The sequence below is a fragment of the Salvia splendens genome, unplaced genomic scaffold (genome assembly GCF_004379255.2).
Source record: "Salvia splendens isolate huo1 unplaced genomic scaffold, SspV2 ctg621, whole genome shotgun sequence".
Lineage (NCBI taxonomy): Eukaryota > Viridiplantae > Streptophyta > Magnoliopsida > Lamiales > Lamiaceae > Salvia > Salvia splendens.
This window is the reverse complement of record NW_024599284.1, coordinates 4949-28305: the sequence shown is the minus strand read 5'-3', so window position 1 is coordinate 28305 and position 23357 is coordinate 4949. Positions and strand designations below refer to the sequence as shown.

Genomic DNA, 23357 nt, shown 5'->3' with positions numbered 1-23357 from the left:
AGATCGAAAGGGAAAAGAGCGGGAGATCGAGAATCTAGTGTGCCGGACAGAGGACGCAATCGTGTTAAGACGGAGGAGGAATTTGAGTTTTTCTAATTGAATTTCTTTTAGATGGATCATCGGAGAGAAAGGGTGGACGACAACGAAGGGGAGGAGGAGAATGAAGGTGGAGGTGGCGGTGGTAATTTATAAAATTGGAGTTAAAAAAAATTAAATTGTACTATAAATATTAGGGGTAATTTGGTTAATTTGTAAATATTATAATAGAAATAATAAGTGAAAATACATTAAAATTAGAAAATCCCATGTTCCGAAAAATTCCCACGCCACGATCCCATATTTCGAAAGGTCAACGAATTTAATCTCAAATTTCGAAAGGCCTGCAAATTGAGCCCCATTTTCCCGAAATCTCTCATTTTTCTTTAATGGTAATTGAAATCAATAATCATTATATAAGTTTAGTTAGTTATTGGTTTTAAATCATTGAATTGGGCCTATCGTTCAAATCATTGAATTTGTTTTCGTCTATTTTCTAGGGTGGTGTTCGATATCCAAAATAAAATAAATATAATTTAAGATTGAGTTGTGAGATTATTTTAGTCATATGGGGTTAATTATGACTAGTTATTCCATGATTATCCATTTAGGATTGAGTTGAGTAATTGAATCTTCTGAATCAAACACGCTATAAAATAGTGAGCTCGTGAAATGTGAAATCAAACTGCAAATTGACGTAGTAATTCTCGAAGCTCAATCAATAGAATTAGAATGATAAGCTAATCATATGAGTGTGACCGTGACATATCTAACTCTTTTGGTCGTACTACTATTATTATATTACTCTCATAGTCTCATTCACGATGGCGTACGTGTATGGAAGAGGTTGAGAGGAGAAATCACGTTCTCCACCTGCCCAATTTATTGAAATCGATAGTAGGATAAGTAATTAGTTGTGCACTTTGTTAGTAAAAAATATATACTCCTCCGTCTCACTATAGTTAATTAATGTGTTTTTTAGGTACAATAACTCAAAATTCAAATCTGTATTTTCCCTGTTAAGAGCATCAACATCCGTGCACCCGACCCCACTTTTTCTGTCTGCTTTTAGGCAAGAGCACAACACCCACATCTGTGCTCTTCTGCAAGGACGGGCACAAGGGTCACACAATTCCATTATTCAATTTAAATAAAAACATTTTCACAAATTAAAATACATTAAAAATACCCGGAATAATATTACAAATTACAAAAAAATTAAAAATTACATAATTAAATTCCTAAAAAATAAAATTTGCATAATTAAAATACTAAAAAATAAAAATTACATACTTAAAATCTTAAAAATAAAATTACATAATTAAACTCCTAAAAAATAAAAATTACGTAATTTAAGCGTAAAAATGCCCCCGGGGAAGACTAGTCATCATCCGGCAATACCCCCAACGTTCTTTGGAGACCCCGTATCATCGCCACATGCGATCGAAGTTGCTCGGGGGTCATATTTGACCTATCGGCCAAATTGAGTTGGGCCAAAACCCCCCCACAACGAGTTGGTGGGGGGTTAAGGTGCCACATAGGGAGCGGGGGCGGATGGTGACGCGGCGCGACGGCGGTTGGCCGCCGCCTTCTTCCTTCCTGGCGGTCGGCGTTGGGAACCGCTCGGGCCGGCGTCGGGGCTACCCAAGTTAGCTCCGGCAAGTTGGCTAGCCATGTCTTCGGAGCCGGGGCCGAATAGGGATATCGACCTTGACCGTTTGGAGGAGCTGCTAGAGGATGATGTTACGCCTCCCCTATACTTCGGATACGACCGCGTCTCCTGCCAAATGTTGAGGTACTTGAACGGCTTGTAGTTCATGGATTGGTAGGTCGACAATGCGGAACTGATGATGTCGACCTCGCTCCAGCCGCTCCCCGCCGACTGCTCTTCCTGTAGGTAATACCCCTGGAACTTTTGGATTTCTTCGTTGGCTCTGTATATGGCGTTGCGCACCATACTCTCGCTGCGCTCGATTGTTCCAGCCGTCCGATTTTCATTGTACCGGCGACAGATGCGCCACCAATAATGATCGTCGGATTAGTTCGTGCCAACCTCCGGATCTTCAGAGATTGACAAGAACGCTTTGAACAATTGCTCTATCTTCGCCGGAGTGTACGGTGTGCGGACACCGCGAATAGGAGGAGTCGGAGTTTGGGATGGGTCGTTCGACCTCCCTCTAGGGTCGGGTGTCCACCCGTATTGCCCTTCGGGGCCTTCTTCCTTCGGTAGCCACCCGGAACTTCCGAACCTTGGGTTTGAGGAGGGGCCGAATATTCCATTTCCGGACTAGGAAACGGTTGTGAACTGAACCAATCGGGGTTCCAACCGTGGGAGCCAGGGGGTGATCGCTGTGGCCGGACATTGTTTTGTTGTAAGAGTAAGAGTGAAAGAAAGATTGAGAATTGAGAATGGAAATGAGAGAATTTAGATGAGAATTGTGTAGTGTGGTGTGAATTTTTGGTGTGGAAATGAGGGTATTTATAGATGAAAATGTGTATTTTTGGGGGAAAAATTGAAAAATAAATTAAAGTGGGTAGATAACGAATACAATTTTTTGGGAAGTGGGAAAAATAATTTTTTTTATTTTTAATCGGATTTTTTTAATTAAAATCAGATTTTTTTAAAAAAAAAAATTAAATTGCCAACGGCTATGCCATTGGCCAATAGAAAGCTGCCACATCGCCTGCTCGCTGGCACGGACGTGCTCGATGCATCAAGCAGCGCAGCGGCGGTCAGCTCATCCGCGCCGCTGGCACAGACGGACGGACGAGCTTGTGCTGGCCGATGTGGATGCTCTAACGATCGAAACTCCTCTCAACGATCTTAAGCAGGATTGCATAGATCTTATCCCAGGCCGTCTTATAAGCTTCGTCCTCGTCTCCATTATCAATCTAGTCTGAGCTACATCGTGTTCGAGATTCAAAATCTTGTCCATGAATGGCTGCAGGTCGTCTCCTTCTGCTAAAGGGAACTGCGACATCGTGTTGTAATACGAAAGAGATGGATAAGATAATTGCAAAAGTTTAATAGATTATAAATTGTGGTTCATCACCCCCAAAGAGTTGAGCAATCTCTTCGAAATGCAAGCCACTTGAAGAGCATCGCCAGATCACATCCTGCGTTTCATCAATAACCACTCTGTTTAAAAATTATGAAAGCAATAATATGTGTTAATGGATTACCTTTCCATGAATGATTATATTTGATGAAAGAGAGGCCCATGATATTCTAGCTTCTGCCCCTTTTCGATCACACACCACATTGAGTTTTAATAATACCGTCGGACCGGGATGTGGGGCCCTTAGGGTTAGGGTCTCAACTTTTTTTTGTATGAATAATATTTGATGGTACGATTTGCTATTATTACATTTAGGCCCATGAAATGTTGGGCCAGTATTCTCTATATACCCTTATCTCAAAGAGACTACATCGAAAACTTCACATTAATTTACACGTTGAAACACAAACTTTTAACAAATAATGTTAATATAATCTATAAAGGAAAATTCTAAACACAGAGGTAATAAAATGTTTTCCCCTAAATTAGAGAGACACTTGTCTTGTGCGCACATCCGTGTTTTGGTCACCAAATTATTAGATGGGAGATTCAGTGTCGGACAATATAAATCTCTATGAGTGTAAATCATTTTATAATGAATTATAAATTTGTTTTTAAAATATAATTTCGATCTTAAACTTGTCACGAATAAAAAAAATCTACATAAATTTTGTTTAAGGTATAACACCACATCAAATATCAATTAGTGGGTGGAAACTGGAAACATTATAACCTTGTTATACAAATCAAAGGAGTAGTTGTTCTTGCTGCTTGACTTCAATTTTGCAACAACAATGTAATTTAACACCACATGTCACAATAACTTTATTTAATTCACAGGCACCATTTAAATCAATGGGCTAAACTGCTACCACTTATTTTATGATTAGTGCGTTCCAACTGATTTCAAATTAAACATCTATTTTTTAAATTAATTTACTAATTTCGGATATTGTATAGTTCCATGCAGTTTCATAAAAATGGAAAACACACGTTTTAACATCCTGTGTGCGTGGGAACGTTTTCTGGTCTAGGTCACGTCTGAAATCCTATTTTATACACTATAATAAAATATACTCCATGTAGTGATATAATTTTGAAGAGTTGTGAAACTCATATAGTAATAGCTATCACTCTCTCCGTCCCTCTATAATAGAGACGTTTATCTTCAACGCGATTTAAGAAAAGTTGTGTTAACTGAGTTAAATAAATGAATAATAAAGTAGAAAAGAAAAAAAAATAGTGAGATGAAGAGAGAATAAACTAAGAGAGAGTAAAGTAAGATATAAGAAAAGTTGATGTTTTTTGCCAAAAAAGGAAACGACTCAGTTACAGTGGGACAACTCTCACCCAAAAAGGAATACGACTCAGCCACAGATCGGAGGCTTCTCCTCATTCCAGTGCTGGAAAGGGATTGGGGCATTACGGCCAAATCTCACCCAGGGCTTGATTGGATGAAGATGAAATGAAAACAGTTGGATTGGTCTTGTTATTTTCTTTTTTCTTTTTAATTAAATGTTTTTGTTATGTACTACTCCACTCCCTATCACAATCAAGCTAAGTGTACAATTATTTATTTATCACGTTTATGATTCTTCCGAGCCATTGAATTTTAAATAAATTTTTTTGTTCCGCAATGTTTAAATATAGCTAATTTTTTACTTAATTAGTTGAGGACAAAATATGTAGGAGAATGATTCATTTTTATACCAAAATCAATAGATTTTGTATGTGGGATACAAATATGCAAAAGATCATGAATTTTAACTTTCCCGTTTAAATGCAAAAAGAAGAGATGATTGAAAAAAAATGTTAAAATTATTGTATTAGTAAAAGTTTTGAGATTGATCATAATTGAAGTTCACCAATAAAATAAATACTGTTTTTAAAATATGCCAGCCAGGTACATCAATTGAATTTGAAGAATACGTCGCCATGAAAAACTGACACTGTTCTTAGAAATTTTTTATTTATAATTTTTTTAAATTAATGGAAAATATCTAAATTCACCCCTTAAAACAATATGTCTTTACTTAAGTATTTTTCAAAATTAAAAAAAAAATATTGGATTAAGTTCTGACCAACTTTATTGGATTGTAGACTATTTTGCTGAGGTTTATTAGGGTAAAATTTTATATTTGTAATTATTTAACCCCGACTCTAGTAATTGATTTTTCACTCTTTATGTATTTTTTCTCATTATCGACTTTTATTTTTGGAATTTCAGTGACTAATACCTGTGCAGTTTGTTATTTTATTTTCTCGTTTTTCTTTTCTAAGTTTGAAATATGTTTCAAAGTATTCATGATTTTTTTCTATTTTTTATTTTTCGAATAAACTTTTTCTACTTTTTTTGTAATTAAATGAAAAATTAATCCGCATTATTCAGTAATATTTAGTACTACTCCACTATTTTAATTCAAAAATAAATAATTAGAAAAAAATTTAAATATGATTTTTATCCATCTTTTTTCCAATTCTTAACGTCAAAAATATTCTGCCACTACTTGAAAATTTGCATATTCAAAGAAATACACTGAACAAAGATCGCAACCCTAATTTAACGAACTAGCGCCGGCCGATGGCGTTCAAATGGAAATCGGTGTTCGACGTTGCCGCCATTAAATCCGATTTCGAGGTAGCCGGTTTAAACCCTAACTTCATTCCCCAAATCTGGAAACACGTCTTGAAAAATCCTGATTGCCGATGGGATGATATCCCTTCTCTGCCCTCCGCGGCTTACCATCTCCTCGATTCCAAGTTCAAACCCTCCACTTCTACTGTCCATGCCGCCATAGATTCTTCCGACCTCGTCACCACTAAGCTCCTCATCAAATTGCAGGTAACTGCCATCAGTTTTGTTTAATTTGCTTTTTTCTGAACTCTTCTGCTTATAATCTGTCGGTGGTCTCTTGTGATTGTATATTTCGATGCACAGAATGAGGAAAGCTTGCGTCTTTTCCTTGTTTGTCTAAATTGCTGGTTTTGAAAAGTAATTGAGGTCAAATCCATGGGTTGTAAGAATCAGTGCAACGCATCAATGCTTTAATAATTACGAATTTGATTAGTCTGAAGAGACTAGAACTTTAGTATTCTCTTATGTGAATGAAATTTGTGTTATGGAATTGTGGTTGCGTTTGTATATGCTGCTGTTATAGGCCTTGTTGGGACAAATCTTTGGTGTTTTCAGTCTATGTTTTGTTTGAAAAAACTGAGAATGAAAGTACTGAATTATAAGAAGAATCTACCTTGGAACGGGATATGTTCAGTTATAATTTTTTAGTAGAACATAGCCTGTATTACAAGACGGTTTTTGGTAACATTTTATTGGTTGGTTTAGATGCATGAATGACATTTGGTTCCATTTTGTTGTTGCTAGAATGGAGAATTTGTGGAGGCTGTGATAATGAGATATGATACTCGATTGGGTAAATATGATGGGAAACCTCGTCTTGGTGGTCCTAGGTCAACCTTGTGTGTATCCTCTCAGGTAACTATTGTGGAACATGGAATCACAAATTTATAAGTTTCCTACTCTTTGTGCAGCTGAACATTTCTATATAGCAATAATGTTTATCAATTTATTATTATTGTAGGTCGGGTGCAAGATGGGTTGCAATTTTTGCGCAACAGGAAGCATGGGATTTAAGAGCAATCTGACGTCGGGGGAAATTCTGGAACAGTTAGTTCATGCATCTCGCATATCAGCTATACGCAATGTTGTCTTTATGGTATAAACCTTTTAAAATAACACATGTTAGCATCGCACTGAATTGTTTAGTGCTTTACTAGTAACTAACTGTAACTCGATATCTCCTGACTTTCGTGTGGAGGAAGTAACTGGTGTTATTTTGAAGGACGCTCAGAATTGTATACAATGATTGAGTATAATGATTCAGAAGCAAATGAAAAGACATAAAATCACAAGTATAAACAATTGGACACAAAATTAGTACTTGTTCTTAATAAACCATTACTGGGTTAAGCAAGCAGCGTTTTGAGTTCTCTGAAGTTGAGTAGATTATGCTAAAATGTTTGTATGAAGTACCATGTAGACTAACTTTACCTTTCTGCAAACTGCAACAATGAGCTCAGTATATTGCTTTAGTTATGTTCTTGCTTATCCATCAAAAGTCAACGAAGATCATTCCATTTGTAATAGCTGTGATTGTTGTGTGAGCTCAAGTTTGAACTGATGTCATTTTTATATCATTATTTGTTGTGAGCAGGGAATGGGAGAACCTCTAAATAACTACTCGGCAGTAGTGGATGCTATCAGAGCCATGACAGCTTTTCCTTTCCAGCTGTCTCCCAAGAAAATTACTCTCTCAACGGTGCATACTATTTATCCTCATGATCAATGTCTTTCATGTTTATCTTATTTTGTAGTACTACCTATTTCCGGATCTCTTGATTATTTTTGCACTGGGTTAGCTCCACAAAGTTTCTCATAATTTGCATGGGAAGTGACAAATTGACTCGGTTATTTGTTAGGCACCATCTTTGCTTGATTTTAATTAATTGCTAAATTGTGCATAGGTTGGCATAATACATGGTATTAACAAGCTGCAGAAAGACATGCCAAACTTGAATCTAGCAGTCTCACTGCATGCACCAGTTCAAGAGATCCGCTGTCAGATTATGCCTGCTGCTAGGGCTTTCCCTCTGGAAAGATTAATGAATGCACTACGAGAATATCAGACTAACAGGTGTCATTTTTTCTTTGGCGTGCATGCCAGTTATTGAATTTTCCAACATCTCATGACCACCTCATTTTTCATTTTTATTAGAGATGATTAGAGTAACTCATTCCGTTTTTCTGTAGTCAGCAAAAGATATTGATCGAGTACATAATGCTCGACGCTGTCAATGATGAGGAGCAGCACGCTCACCAGCTTGGCAAACTGCTTCAGACATTGCAATCGGTAACCTTCAAAGTGCTAAGTTGCAATATCTGCCAATTTTTAGAGGTCTCATCCACAACTCTAATGCCAGTCCCTGATTTCACGCAGGTTGTAAACTTGATACCTTTTAATCCGATCGGTTCTTTAAGCTGTTATAGTACCAGTGATGATCATAAAGTCGTCAAATTTCAAAAAATACTTAGAGGCACTTACAACATCCGTACAACAATTCGTAAGCAAATGGGCCAAGACATAAGTGGAGCATGCGGCCAGCTTGTAATAAAAAAGCCAGATATCTTAACAGACATTGAAGATCTCCGTATTTGATTTTCCAGGTCAGATCATTTGAGTTCTTCTTTCATACACACTGATGAAGCATCATTAGATTCAGAAACTATTTCTGTTGGCGTTCATAAACTTCATGATTCGAACTTTAACTTGCATCAGTTTACGTGATAATACATATCTAGACATCAGTTTTGATCGCATTCACATTTGCTCGTTTTTCCTATAGGACTGCCTGATGTTGATATGGATTACTTGACTAGTGACACAGGACAAATACGCGATCTGGGTGCTTTCGAGCTGTGGAGTAGGCATAGCCTATCAAGAGTTAACTAGGTCGAAATCATTCCATGATCGATAGGTCGATTATCAGTAGGCAATGTATCAAAAGCTTTCTTACTATCCCATTGTTCTCCTAGTTATAGGTCATATCATAATCAAGCCATTTCATTTTATTTGCCGCAATAATCTTATTTAAATCATACTAGTATCTTCTTGTTTAATCTTCATTGGATATAATGTAAACGACAAGACGATTAATTTTTTGAAAGAGAGATCTGTTTACATCAAGTAAATAAATAGTTGATGTTTGAGCTAGTAAAAGTTTAAGAGATAACCAAGGGTTGGAACTTAGAAATATACTCCACTTGCTATGTTAAATACTTCTTTGTTATTTACTTTAGCAAAACATGGAATGTACATATGTATACCATTTAACTTGCACCAACATAATATAAATTGCGAAAATCATGTTTTTTTCGTAACTTATTTAAAATAAATTGCACCTCCAAGATATTTACTTCACTATATTTTTCGTATTACAATTACTGAATATATATTTTGACCAATTTTTTTTATTTACATTAAAATTAAAGAAGTGGACATATAATGAATAGAGAATAAAGTAAAACAGACTAAAATGTATGTTTATAATGTCTATCCCAACACTTCAAATGCCTCATATTATATACCATTTCAGTCCACCAAAAATAGACTTAATGATGGACGATACAAGTTTTAATACGAAATTGGTAAAATATGACATAATGTCAATAAATAGAGTTGGTAAAGTACGATAACAAAAGAGAATAACAAGAAAAAATGAAAAATAAAATGAGACTAACTTTCTAATTTTGTTGGACGGATGACGATAGAAAGATATACTCCATTCGGCAGTCAAAACCTTTCTGCCGCATAAAAGTACATAGGAGTATATAAAAATGAGACTCACATTCCACTAAATATTAACGAGCATGCGGATTGAGCAGCTGGCCGACGAATAGAACTACCCCACTCATATCCTCTCTAATAGTGAAGATGAAAGGATGGTTGGCCACAAACCTCGGTCGTGGCTGAGGCCGCTTACAGGACTGGTACATGTGCAACACTGTCACAGCCGCGGCCTCGGTGCCCTCCTCATTCACCTTCACAAACGCCTTGTGCAGTATCTTGTCAACCAAGATATCCTCTTCCTCTTCCTCTTCCTCTTCCTCTTCCTCCACCATCTCACTCAATCCACCCCCTCAAAAATACCCACCACTCCAAGCTCCTGCAAAACCATAGACACCTCAAACTCGAAGCCCATCTCAAACTTAGGCATGCAAAATTCCGCAAGATCCATCTCCTCGTCGTCAGGGAGATGGCGCTCCACAAACCCGGGCTCAGAGCAGACTCTCTCCACCAGAGATGGCAGCCCGTCTCTGGCATCCGGGAGATAGATGCACATGGAGAATCTGCGCGTGTCGCCGCTGCCATGGCGGTAAGGCAGCTTTAGAACTTTGAAGCCATCGAAGAACCCAACGTATTGCTTATCCCAGTTGGTCATGAAGGGCGCGCGAATAGAGCTTCCGTTTAAGAGGTGGAAATCGGCATCTCTTGTTAGATTTGCGTCGAATTTGTTGCCCCATGTCCCTTTGAAATAGACTGCATTTGCGAAGACGAGTCTTGTCAAGTCGGAGACTGAATTTCGTGGGAGTATTTCATTGATGAGGCCATTTGTTGTCTTCTCACACCACGAGTTCACTTCTTTCCTAGCCTTTTCTCCCTTTTAAAGTATTTAGATACACAATTTTTAGCATAACACTATAAAAAAACAATAGCTTTTGCGAGCAATTATGTTATGCATTAAAACACGTGTGATTTCAAAAGTTTCTAAACACGTGTGATTTCAAAAGTTTCTATTTCAAAGACAGAGGTAGTACTATTTTAGTTTATAACATCTTGCATCTCACAATTTTTTGTCCTATATATATCATATCGGATGATAAAAAAGTAGCATTAAAATGAAACGTTTCTAAAAATGGAAACAACATCTCTCCTCGTTAACTCATAAAACAACATAGTACTAAATTGAGAATAAACTTGAATACCTGATGCTGAAAATCAACACGTTGGGCAACTGCCTCGTAAGAATTCTGGACAATATCTCGAAAAGCCGGCTTGAGAGTGAGGCTCTGATCGAACCAGAGTCCGTTTTTGGTTGACAAGATGGGCCCACCGGCACAGCCCTCGTCGAAAATCATGGTCGCAATCTGCGAGTAGAAGGAACTAAGGTGTTCCGCGCTCTCTGATTTGAGATAAATGAGAATCTGCGAGCGCGCGGAGCCGCTGCGGCGCATAGGGACAGCGCAAAGTGGATGGAGAGGGGCGAGACGACGACGTTTTTGGCTTGGTTGTCGGCGGCGATCACGTGCTTCGCAAGGGAAAGGAAGCTGTCTGTCGCTTTCTTCACTAGTTGCTTGTTGAGAGAGATTGTCGACAGCCGCCGCAAGGGAGTTTTAAGAGACATATTGATTATATTATGAACATTATTATTATCACAAGGGTTAAAGGAATTTATTTATAGGTGAGAGACAAAGGTAGGGCTTCGTGACTTGGGCATCACTCTATTGATAATTTACCATATTGACTTCAAAGTTCAAAATCTTGGTTGAATATTCATGACCGATATTTGAAATTTAATTTACTTCTATTGCGTTATTTGAAAATAATTCGTGATGCTATTTTAATTTTTAATATCACCAAACGGTATTTTTCTTTCCTTTATCTTTACGGAAAACTACTGCAAAATCATGATTTTTTTAAAGATTTTCCATGAACTTTAAACATAGCACCAAATATCATAAACTTTTTCAATCTTAATCATCTTCCCATGTTTCATGGGAAAAATTAAACAGTCCTTAAAAATTCATGACATTCAGTGGTTCAAGGAAAATTCTGAAAAAGTGAGACTTCTACATCGGTTTGCTCTTAGGGCATCCACATCGGCGAGCACAAGCTCGTCCGTCCGTCCGTGCCAGCGGCGCGGATGAGCTGTCCGCCTTTGCGCTCTTGCCGCAGGCACGGCACTGCTCGATGCATCGAGCACATCCGTGCCAGCGAGCAGGCAATGTGGCAGTTTCCTATTGGCCAACGGCATAGCCGTTGGCAATTTATTTATTTTTTAAAAAAAATTAGATTTTAATTAAAAAATCTGATTAAAAATAAAAAAAAAAGTATTTTCCCACATACCAAAAAATTATATCCATTTTCTACCAACTTTTAATTTATTTTTCAATTTTTTTCCCCAAAAATACACATTTTAATCTATAAATACCCCCACTTCCACACCAAAAATTCACACCACACTACACAATTCTCATCTAAATTCTCTCATTTCCATTCTCAATTCTCAATCTCTCTTTCACTCTTACTCTTACAACAAAACAATGTCCGGCCACGGCGATCACCCCCCGGCTCCCACGGTTGGAACCCCGATTGGTTCGGTTCACAACCATTTCCTAGTCCGGAAACGGAATATTCGGCCCCTCCTCAAACCCAAGGTTCGGAAGTTCCGGGTGGCTACCAGCCTTACCCAATCGACAACCAAGATGCCCCCGAAGGGCAATACGGGTGGACACCCGAGCCTAGAGCAAGGTCGAGCAGCCCCTCCCAAACTCCGACTCCTCCTACTCGCGGTGTCCGCACACCGTACACTCCGGCGGAGATGGAGAAATTGTTCAAAGTGTTCTTGTCAATCTCCGAAGATCCGGAGATTGTCACGAACCAATCTGGCGATCATTATTGGTGGCGCATCTGTCGCCGGTATAATGAAAACCGGCCGGCTGGAACAATCGAGCGCAACAAGAGTATGGTGCGCAACGCCATATACAGAGCCAACAAAGAAATCCAAAAGTTCCACGGGCATTACCTCTAGAAAGAGCGGTCGACGGGGAGCGGCCAGAGCGAGGTCGACATCATCAGTTCCGCCTTGTCGACCTACTAATCCGTGAACTACAAGCCGTTCAAGTAGCTCAACATTTGGCAGGAGACGCGGTCGCATCCGAAGTATAGGGGAGGCGTAACATCCTCCTTTAGCGGCTCCTCCAAACGGTCAAGGTCGGTATCCCTATCCGACGCCGGCTCCGAAGACGTGGCTAGCCAACTTGCCGGAGCTAACTTGGGTAGCCCCCGACGCCGGCCCGAGCTGTTCCTAACGCCGACCGCAAGGAAGGAAGAATGCGGCGGCCAACCGCCGTCGCGCCGCGACTCCATCCGCCCCCCGCTCCCGAACCGGCTCCCGCTCCCGCTCCCGCTCCCTATGTGCCACCTCAACCCCCCACCAACTCGTTGTGGGGGGTTTTGGCCCAACTCAATTTGGCCGATAGGTCAAATATGACCCCCGAGCAACTTCGATCGCATGTGGCGATGATACGGGGTCACCAAAGAACATTGAGGGTATTGCCGGATGATGACTACTCTTTCCCAGGGGCATTTTTACGCTTGAATTACATAATTTTTATTTTTTAGGAGTTTAATTATGTAAGTTTTATTTTTTAGGATTTTAAGTATGTAATTTTTTTTTTAGTATTTTAATTATGCAATTTTTATTTTTTATAAATTTAATTATGTAATTTTTAATTTTTTTGTAATTTGTAATATTATTCCGGGTATTTTTAATATATTTTAATTTTGTGGAAATGTTTTTATTTAAATTGAATAATGGAATGGTGGGACCCTTGTGCTCGTCCTTGCGGAAGAGTCGGATGTGGGTGTTGTGCTCTTATCTAAGAGCAGGCAGAAAAAGTAGGGCTTGGCCCACATCCGTGCTCATTGGCAAGAGCACGGACGTGGATGCTCTTATGTTTTATGCCAATTGTGAACAAACTTGAAAGCATACTTATGAAATTATGAATATTAAACCTTGGAAATGATCAAGTAAAACAAAAAGGACTCTTGATTGATGGCAGTTACGTAAGTTATTCCTAAAAAAATAAAAGTACTCCCTTTTAAATAGTTGAGCAAATAGATAGTAGTGAAATATATTAAACATGATAGAGTTTAAAAAATAAGTACTATACACATAATTATATATTTTTCCAAAAGTGGGGCATTCTGAGAATCGAACTCGGGACCTCTCACACCCAAACATGACCCAAGCTATGGAAGATGAGAGCATCCGCATCGGCGTCTCGATGCGGGCTCGATCTCGTCCTGGCGAGACAAGACCGCATCGAGACGCCGATGTGGATGCTCCGTCTCATCCCGTAGCTCGGGGGAGGGGGGATGGCGGGCTGTCTCGCCACGTGGCGAGTGCTGGCGCGCGGCGTGACGCCCATTCACCGGCACGCGAGTGGACTTCGTCAGCTGACGCAATAAATATTTTTTTAAAAAAATCAATTTTCTGAAAAAAAAATTTAAATTTTTAAACGGTAATATTTTATTTTTTTATTCTATAAATACTCCTATTAACCTCTCTCATTTTACACACAAACACACAATCTCTCATCTTTTTTTCTTCTCATCACTGTTATATCATCCATTTTTCCTCTCCAATTCTTCTCCTAAATTTAATCCATTCATGGATCCATTTGAGCAAATGTGTCGAATGATGGAAGAATCGCTAGAAGCAGATCGACGTAGTGAGGAGGAGGAAGCCACGGTGTGTCAAAAGCGACCACGGAAATATATCCATCGTGACCGGGGAGAAGCCGCCGCAAGGTTGGTACGAGATTACTTTTGTGAGAACCCGGTATGAGGAGATACCTACTTCCGTCGCCGTTTTCCGCATGGGGCGGGAGCTATTTATGCATATCGCAAATACATTGGCGGCCCGAGAAGAGTACTTCCAAGAAGGGTTCGACGCTACTAGCTGTCCCAGTCTCACGACGCTCCGGAAATGTACTACAGCAATCCGTCAGCTTGCTACTGGACAAACTGCGGATTTGTTCGACGAGTACCTGCACATTGGGGAAAGCACTGGGAGATTGTGTTTGGTGAACTTCTGCAAAGGCGTCCGGGCAGCCTTCACCGACGAATTCCTCCGGAAGCCAAGCACTGCAGATTGTCAGTTTCTGCTCCGACTTCACGAACAAGCGCACCGATTCTCCGGGATGCTTGGCAGCGTCGATTGCATGCATTGGCAATGGAAGAATTGCCATGTGGCGTGGAGGGGATCATACACGAGCGGCCACAAAGGCACCCACCCCACCGTTATACTCGAGGCCGTTGCCGACTACCGACTATGGATTTGACATGCATGTTTTCGGGGTACCTCGGATCGAACAACGACATCAACGTGCTCAACCAATCCGACCTCTTCACCGAAGTTCTGAATGGTAAAGCGTCGGCCATCAACTTCACCGCTAACAACCGTCAGTTTAAAAAGGGGTACTATCTTGCTGACGACATCTATCCGAAGTGGCCAACCTTCGTGAAGACGTTCAACAGGCCGATAGACGACAATCAGGCTCTTTTTGTGCATAAGCAAGAGGCTGCTCGCAAGGATGTGGAATAAGCGTTCGGGGTTCTACAAGCTCAATTCCACATTATCAAATCCCCGGCTCGTACGTGGTTTATGGAGAATATGGTCGACATCATGTATACGTGCATAATCTTGCACAACATGATTGTCACCGACGAAGGACCTGAGGCGGGAAATTGGTTCGACCCTGAAACCCCGAGAAACTCTTCCGCAAGTAGTCCGCCTCGCAGTGGAGTGCATCCTTCTTTGCAAGAGCAGCTGTGTGTTTGGGAAAGGACACGTGATTCTATGGTCCACGCCCAACTCCAAGAGGATCTAATAGAGCACATTTGGGCAAAATTTGGCAACCGTTAGACGATGACCGCATCACTTTCCATGATTATGCGGATTTCAATAAATTGTAATATTAGGATTTCAATTATGTATTTTTCGTATTTTCGGATGTTGTAATTTTCATGATTTTAATGATTTAATGATTTTATGTATTATTAGTATTAATTTAATATTTCAATGAAATATTAATTGAATTTGTGGGAAATAAAAATAAAAAATGAAATTAAATGAATAGTTAAGGGATGAGATGATTAAGAGATTGAGGGATGCATGTATTGTCTCTTAGTTAAGAGATGGGGTAAAAAGTGCAGTGGAGCCCATGAACAGTTAAGGGATAAGACGGTTAAGAGACGATATTGAGACATGGATGTGGATGGTCTGATATGTTTGATAATACATAATGGCTTCAGGCTATTGAAAAAAATCATGTAGAATAGGCCTGCTTATTCCGCCGGTTCCAGTTCTAACCGGACCGGTTAGCCGGTTTTAAATTTTCATAAATCCTAGAACCGGAATTGAAACCGATCAGTTCTGGTTTAACCGGTCGATTCCGATTCCGAACTGGAACCGATGTGTAATTTTAATCCGAATTTATTTATAATTTTAAATAGTTCAATACTAAAAAAATAGTTTTATATTTGAACTGATTAATTGTGGCGTGGGAGAAATTGAAGAATTGCTAAATAGGACTAATATCGGAAAAACTAGAGGATCATTTTTTATATAATCATACAAAAATAGAGTACAAATATAACCAATAACAATTTTATGAGTAATTTTTGGAGATTTTGTATTATAGATTGGAGGAGAGTAAAGAATCAACGCAACTTTGATGTGAAGTGATAAAATAATTATTAGTTTTAGTGTTTAGCTGCAGGCCAAATTATCATAATGGATCTAATCAGGCCAAATTAATACTATCTGATTAAGTTATATCATTATATTATTGATCAATTCATGTCTTATCACTCATATAGACGTTAGTTATATGTTTAATTCAAGAGTGTATTATTTAAAACTGTAATGAATTTTTAAAAATTAGTTCCATCACTCAAATTAAAGGCACGCAATAAGCTTTTTGATTTCAAGATTAAAATGATGTATATGTATACCGGTGTACATATATTGGGTAGCTGATTATTCCAATAAGAATTAGACGGTAGCATTAATTTTCGACTAGACTCGAAAATGTTAAACGGTGCTAAATAAATCACTTAAAAAATGATTTCTTGAAGTAAAATATATTAGTAGAAGGATTTATGAAAAAAACTTAATTATTGAAACAAACTTTTAAGTGAAACTCACGATATAATTTTTCCTTGGTTAAAATTAAATGAAAATCGACGTCAATAAGATATCGACAAATCGGGAAAAAAAATAAAAATTTAAAATAAATTAAAAACTCAAAGGGGCATTCCGAGAATCGAACTCGGACCTCTCGCACCCGAAGCGAGAATCATACCACTAGACCAAATGCCCAGGTGCTATTTTTTTAGCTATAGTTATGTATTTGAATGGATACGATGTTCACAAACAGGTGCTATTTATTTTAGCTATCTATTTATCTTGCATAGTATAGCTTCAACCTTCTGATATTGGGGATTCTTTTAAGCACACCCTCACCAAATTTGAGATTCTTCACACAAAGAGTGTATGTAGGTTTTCCAACACCATATCCTCTTCGTCACTGAGAGACAATATGCACCATTATCCACCCCTTCTTCGGCTATGCCATGCCTAAGTTGAGGCATCTTCCAAATCTTGCAAACGTAATCCCTCACTGACATTACATAAAAATAGTGTCTGTAAATTCCACAAAAAGACCTTTATAAAATTGGACATGAATTGGACGGAGACCTTTATAAAATTGGACGGAGGTGATGTTTTGCACATCATTCTAGATCGAACATGAATTTGATCGACTCGATCACATCTTCAGCATGGTAAGCCGCTTCAGCAATTCGACTCTCCCAAACATCTTCTTCTTCTTCTTCTTCAGTGTAGGGAGCATAGCCTTCTAGAAATTCTTGCAGGGAAGTGATTACATGCTTGAGAGATTCAAGGCGTTGCTGATCGATGGAAAGAGGAGGAGGGTGTGGATGAGTTTGAAGTTGATCTATAATATTCATTAGAGACACTAGAGCTCCATAAGCAGCCATTTTGGACTCATTTGAAGAACAAAACTCTTAATCTCAATTCACTGAGGTTTCTGAGAGAATGAGCATGGTGAACACTGTTTGAATAAAGTCAATTGTGTAATCTCACCTTTTGGCCAAGTTCACAAAAAAATAATTATTTTTCAAATATGAATGCATGTTTTCCAGCTCATATTACCATTATAATCCAAAGGCCAGTGTAAAATATGCAGAAATTATTGTTTTTAAAAAGCAAAATTATCATTTAAATCATTTTTAGTTAACATGTGATAGGAATATAATCAAGAGTGAACTACGTAAATGGTTCTTAAACTATGTGTTTTGCATGCAAATGGTACTTAAACTTTAAAAATATCGTGGGTAGTCCCTGAACTAAGGTGTAATCACATTTTTTTATATTTTTTCACTATTCATCATAATTTTGCACCAAAAATGCTCCCAAAGCATAAAGGGCATTTATGGACTTTCATATCTAGATACTAGATATGATATTTTCTGTATCTCTCTTTATTACTGAATATGATATTTTCTTATAGTTTGAGTACGTAAATGATAGTATTATTCACTTCACTTTTTCAATCAACTTATGTCAGATCTTCTTTCTCTAACACTTTTAGAAAGTAAAAAATAAAAATACTACAATGAAATTCTTAAATATGGAATAAAATTTAAAATTGTAAATTTAATTATCAAAATAACTTGTAGCTAAATTTAATTTTGATTCTGATTCAATTATTTTTTAATATTAAATAATAAAAATTAGGATTATTTAAAAATTTAGTTTTAATTAAAAAAATTAATTTTAATATTAAAAAAATAATCAAATCACAATCAAAATTAAATTTTGCTACAAATTATTTTAATAATTAAATTTATAATTTTAATTTTTATAATTAATATATTAAGAATTTCATACTATTTTTATTTAATTTTTTACTTCCTAAAAGTTTTAGAGAAAGAGAGAAAGAAGGTCTGATATAAACTGATTGAAAAAATGAAGTGAATAATATCATTTTAGGTAGTCAAACTATAAGAAATATCATATTATGTATTAGAGAGAGAGAGAGAAAATATCGAATCCACTACTTAGATATGAATGTCCAAAAATATCGAATCCACTACCTAAATGTAAAAATTGTGATGAATAGTAAAAAAAATATACCATAATGTGATTACATCTTAGTTTAGAGACTCCCACGATATTTTTTAAAGTTTAGGTACCATTTACGTGCAAAGCGCATAATTCAAGAACCATTTTGCGTAGTTCACTCTATTCAATTGTAAATTCTTTTCTACAAACTACATTAAAATTTAGGACTATTTAATATCAAGATTAATGTATGAGATAACAAAATACAGTAATATCAATAAAAAAAAATATTAACACAACGTTGTTTTGTTGATATGTTTTGGTCATTATTCACTCAATCATGGATTCATGATAGGCATTATTATAAATAATAATAATATTATTATTTCATACAACAACAAAAAAAGACATTTGCCATCCATTTTAAACTAACACAAACCAATGGATACCAAACACTGTGATCTCAGTTTTTATCACCCGCAAGGTCTTTCTCCTTTTCTTTTCTGTTTTTTTTTCCCAGCAATCGTCTCTCCTAGGATAGAAATGAATCAACATACAGCTAACCCCCAAAATGTCGACGACGACAGAAGACAATGAGCGCCGGGCTCACCTGGAGGAATACCTCCCCCTCCCTCATGTTATAGGCTAAATATTGGTTGCCATATTTACATGATAGATCAAGTGCATGGAAGACAATTAACCAGGTTTCGTTCGAGAGAATCTTTAGTGATCAGATCGAACCCCATCACGCATGAATCATCTGTACATTCTGTCAAAACAAAAAAATAAATCATGTGAGAAGAAAATAAGGACAAAGTGGGACAAAACTAGCAATCTAGTGAAAATACATGCAAAATGGTCACCCCAATTACCAGACTAGGGTTCATAATGCAGTAGCATATATGTACATCAAAAGTTACAAAACAGGATAACTCTTATTCGTCGTCTGAGAATGGGATTAGTGTTGGTGACCACAAACAGAGGTTGGTTACTTAAGTCTACCATTCAATGATTCAATGGGTATGCTATGCCACGTCCTTCAGATTTTTAAAGCAATATTTTGCACAGATTTCAGATTTTCCAGGAAAAATATGCAATTATATATTGTGGAAGTAAACAAGAATGCCTTGATATCTCTCACCAGGTTGGGGGTGTTTCTTCCTTTCAGTGTCTTCATTGCCGCATCTGCAAAAGCCTGGGCTGCTTCTGCATCAGCTTCTGCAGCTTCAGCCTCACGAGCAGCCTCTACAGCTTCAGCCATTGCAGCTTCTGCTTCAGCGACTGCTTGAGCAGCAGCTACAGCGGCTTCTTGTGGAGTCATACTCCTCAAATTAGCTAACTCAACATCATCAATCTGAGATTTTGTGATATGATCAATGTCATCATGGACAATTCTTGGAGAAATCTTGAGCCTTCCTTCCGCAGAAACAGATGAATTCCATCTTCGTTCAGATAATGCGGAGGCTCCGGCTATTTATACTTGCGTTTCAACTGCAAAACAGGAAACGACCTCTAAGTCTCAGCCAATTTATAGTGTTGCAGCTAAATATAGATTTCAAGGAGTTGATTTGTGTGTCATGCTCAGAATTAGAAGGGGGAGAGCAAATAATTAGGAGAAATTAAGAGACAATGACCTTAATAAGTTTCCCAGTTGCAGCCATATGCTTCAACTTTGCAGACAATATTCTCTTAAAGTTTGGAGGAGCCCAGTATTGATCCTAGAGAAAAAGAAACTAGTACTGAGATTAGATGAAGATGGCAAATATAAACACAGTAACTGTACTTTTCAATCAAGTCCACAATCAGAAGACAGTACAAATACAAATACAGCCAAGGTGTATTAGGTGAAAAAAAATGCATGAAAGTCCACAAACAAATTTACTTATTTAGTGTTCCAAATCATAAAAAGTAGTACTAGATAGTTAGTAAACTTAATATGCTGAAATTTTTAATTGTAATTCGACAATGAAACTAGAGAGCAATGATACATCTATTTATTGTTTCTGAAAACAAAAAGTAGCAGCTCCAGGACACAAGAATTGCTGTGTTAGATTAAAATAAGAATTCAAAAAATATAGTGGCAGTGTTAGTCAGTTCTATCAAATAATTTATCCCTTGAAGCATAAACACAGCTATGATTATTAACATTTATTAAATCTATTCCTCACAGATCAGAATCCATTCAAACACATATTATCCCACCAATATCTTCTACTATAACAATCACATCCAGACATTCCCATAGCGACAGCAAGAAGCATGAAACAATGAGAAAATTGAAGAATTTTCTGAAAGACCCTACCACTGTCCTGGAGTATCAACAAACATAATGAACTTGTTTCAGTTTCTCAAAAAGGAAACAGCGAATCCACTAACTGTGTAAGAGACACAATGTGCACATAATCGCACTTATGATTCATGAAATAAAATATATAGATTGTCTCCGAGCCACATGAGGAAATCTACAGTCACTTATCATAAACAAACGTGATATCAACCAACTAGGAAGTAAAGTACAAAATGACTTAAGTTGAAACTTGAAACATATCCACCCTGATAATTTCATCCAAGCAGTAAAGAACACAGAATATATTTGAAGGAAATTCACTTGATATTTATCTCCAACAATTACATATATGTTGAGAAAAATGATTTTTCACAAAAATTAAGTCTAGGAGGAGATGACAAGAATGTTGTGATGAACACATGGCTACCCTCTTGTATCATAGAATGCACTTTGGGTCAATGCCCCAATAGTTTTGGTGTGTGTGGAGCTTGAATGCACTAAACACTACTACACTAGAGCCTGATCGCAGTGCCAAATTGTTTGGGCCCATGTTTCTAGCCTAGATGGAATCTTAATGGGTTTAGGATTAGAGCTTGGTTGCTATAATATATAATAGCTTTTTCCCTTTTGTGTGTTGCATTTGAAAAACTATAGTGAAAACCTCATGATTGGCATCACCCAGACATAGTTACATATCGTAATGAACTAGTTAAGTAATTCTCTTGTGTTCTTCATTGTTTTTTCGTGATTGTGTGAGTGTTATTCCCAACATATAGGTCAATTGCAAAAAACACATACAACAAGCTGCAAGTTTGCATCAACCAACACATAAATGAACCAATACATAGTAAAAAAATATATATCACCTCTATATATGTAGCTATTGATGTCTTGTTAGAGCCACCAGGTTCCCTCAAGTTGCTTATGGCCTCCATTATGAGGTTGTCCAGCCTTCAGTGACAGAAAACATAAACATCCACTGTCAGTCAATCCCTGGCTTTTTAGAACAGAGCTACTATAAAGTTATTAGAAACACGCAGAGCATGTATGGATGTCCAAATCACAGGCATCGTGTGTGTAGAACAGCTATCTAATAGTATGTAAGTACAGGTGACAAAATCTTTTGGTATTCCATATGCAGATGTAAGCCAAAAAAAGATTTTCATGTGTAACTAATTCAAAGTAAATAAGAGTTAATCCAACTCGTCTATATACACAGTTTTATCAAAAAGTAAAGCAAACATAAAAAAATGGACGAAAGAATGAACAACTAGATAATTAATGTACAGTTGTGACTCCACCTTGCCAGTTTCAGTAGGTAAATATAACTGAAAAATAAAAACTTGTAACATGAAATGAATAACCTCATGATAGATCTCATTGGTCCATCATTTGGTGAAGAACCGCCAGAAGGATCAAGAGACCTCGCATCTACTAGTTCGTCGTCGCTCTGACTATAAGTGGACAACATAGAGCTCTCTCCATGCTTGGGGGTAGGATGCATCCTTTTTAGAGCTACCTGGACCTCTCCCGCGAGCCCCATCCGTTTGCCATGACACTCATGTTCCTCCACTTGTCCTAACCAATACTAACCATGAATCAGAAACATCTAAATATCCAAAACCCGGAAATGATGTAAACAGAATTATAATAACAAAAGCATAGGGGAAAACAAAATTCTACCTTCAGATCAACATTGGATCGCAGATACAGAACTCCACTGAATTGTGGGTCCTTCAGAATGGTACGCCATTTCCCTGGCCCGTGCTTAACAACTCCAGCTTTAAGAGCTGCTTCTTCATCTGGGGTCCATTTTTGCTTAGGTGCCCCATTATTTTAAATTAACTGCATAAAAAGGTTACAGAGCATTAAACAATATATTAATTGCATAATCTCAAGTAACTCACTTCAATTTATATAAAGCAAAGCAGTTCTATACCAAAAACCATTATCAAATTTCCAGAAGGAATGGCCTTCAAAGATCAATCAACTGGACTTTTTTTATCATCTACAAAAGGGGAGGAAATGGGGAAAACTACATTCGTAAAAACAAACAATTTATTATCAGCTAGTTTCAATGATCAAATAAAATTAAAAGCTAACAACACCCATCAAGTTCCAGAATTTAACACGGATCAAATTCAATTTTAATTGCAAGCCAATTACCAAAACTCAATCGAAGCCAACAAATTAGGACTGGAGGAGCCGCAGAAGCGGAAACCCTAACCCTAATTTCGCAAGAGAAATAGGAATTCCTGCAAATTGGGTTCAAATTGCAGCTGAAATCAATAATTAATCATCAAATGTACAAGAAATATCACCTCAATACGGCGATTGCTATGGTGAATTGGAGATCTGATAATCAAATGTGAAAGATGCAAATATAACTGTACGGGCTGAGGTAACCGTATTTTATCTTGAAAATCTCAATGATGACAATTTTCCAATAATAAATAGTCATGTGA

At 37.5% G+C, this 23357-nt stretch overlaps 2 protein-coding genes, 1 non-coding gene and 1 pseudogene across 5 annotated transcripts; 1 reads left to right on the top strand and 3 right to left on the bottom strand.

The window, feature by feature from the left end:
• Window positions 1–5588: 5588 nt before the first annotated feature.
• On the top strand, window positions 5589–8744 carry LOC121790784 (dual-specificity RNA methyltransferase RlmN-like). Of its 3 annotated transcripts, none has more exons than XM_042188905.1 (8): window positions 5589–5937; window positions 6475–6585; window positions 6692–6826; window positions 7325–7429; window positions 7635–7804; window positions 7921–8020; window positions 8108–8334; window positions 8556–8744. In XM_042188905.1, exons 1-7 carry the CDS (start codon window positions 5677–5679, stop codon window positions 8324–8326), a joined length of 1101 nt encoding a protein of 366 aa, XP_042044839.1. In that variant the 5' UTR covers window positions 5589–5676; the 3' UTR covers window positions 8327–8334; window positions 8556–8744. The 3 variants fall into 3 exon arrangements, with proteins under 3 accessions (XP_042044839.1, XP_042044838.1, XP_042044837.1); XM_042188904.1 differs by having other exon boundaries at window positions 8548–8744; XM_042188903.1 differs by having other exon boundaries at window positions 8514–8744.
• A 1050-nt stretch (window positions 8745–9794) lies between these two features.
• LOC121790787 (serpin-ZX-like) lies at window positions 9795–11060 on the bottom strand. The gene is made up of 2 exons (XM_042188906.1): window positions 10654–11060; window positions 9795–10328 (listed from the first exon to the last, which is right to left on the bottom strand). Exons 1-2 carry the CDS (start codon window positions 10900–10902, stop codon window positions 9795–9797), a joined length of 783 nt encoding a protein of 260 aa, XP_042044840.1. The 5' UTR covers window positions 10903–11060.
• Window positions 11061–16767: 5707 nt separating this feature from the next.
• On the bottom strand, window positions 16768–16838 carry TRNAP-CGG. The gene has a single exon. It is a non-coding gene; the product is annotated as a tRNA-Pro (tRNA).
• Window positions 16839–19259: 2421 nt separating this feature from the next.
• Window positions 19260–22719, bottom strand: LOC121790785 (annotated as a pseudogene).
• Between the last annotated feature and the right edge of the window lie 638 nt (window positions 22720–23357).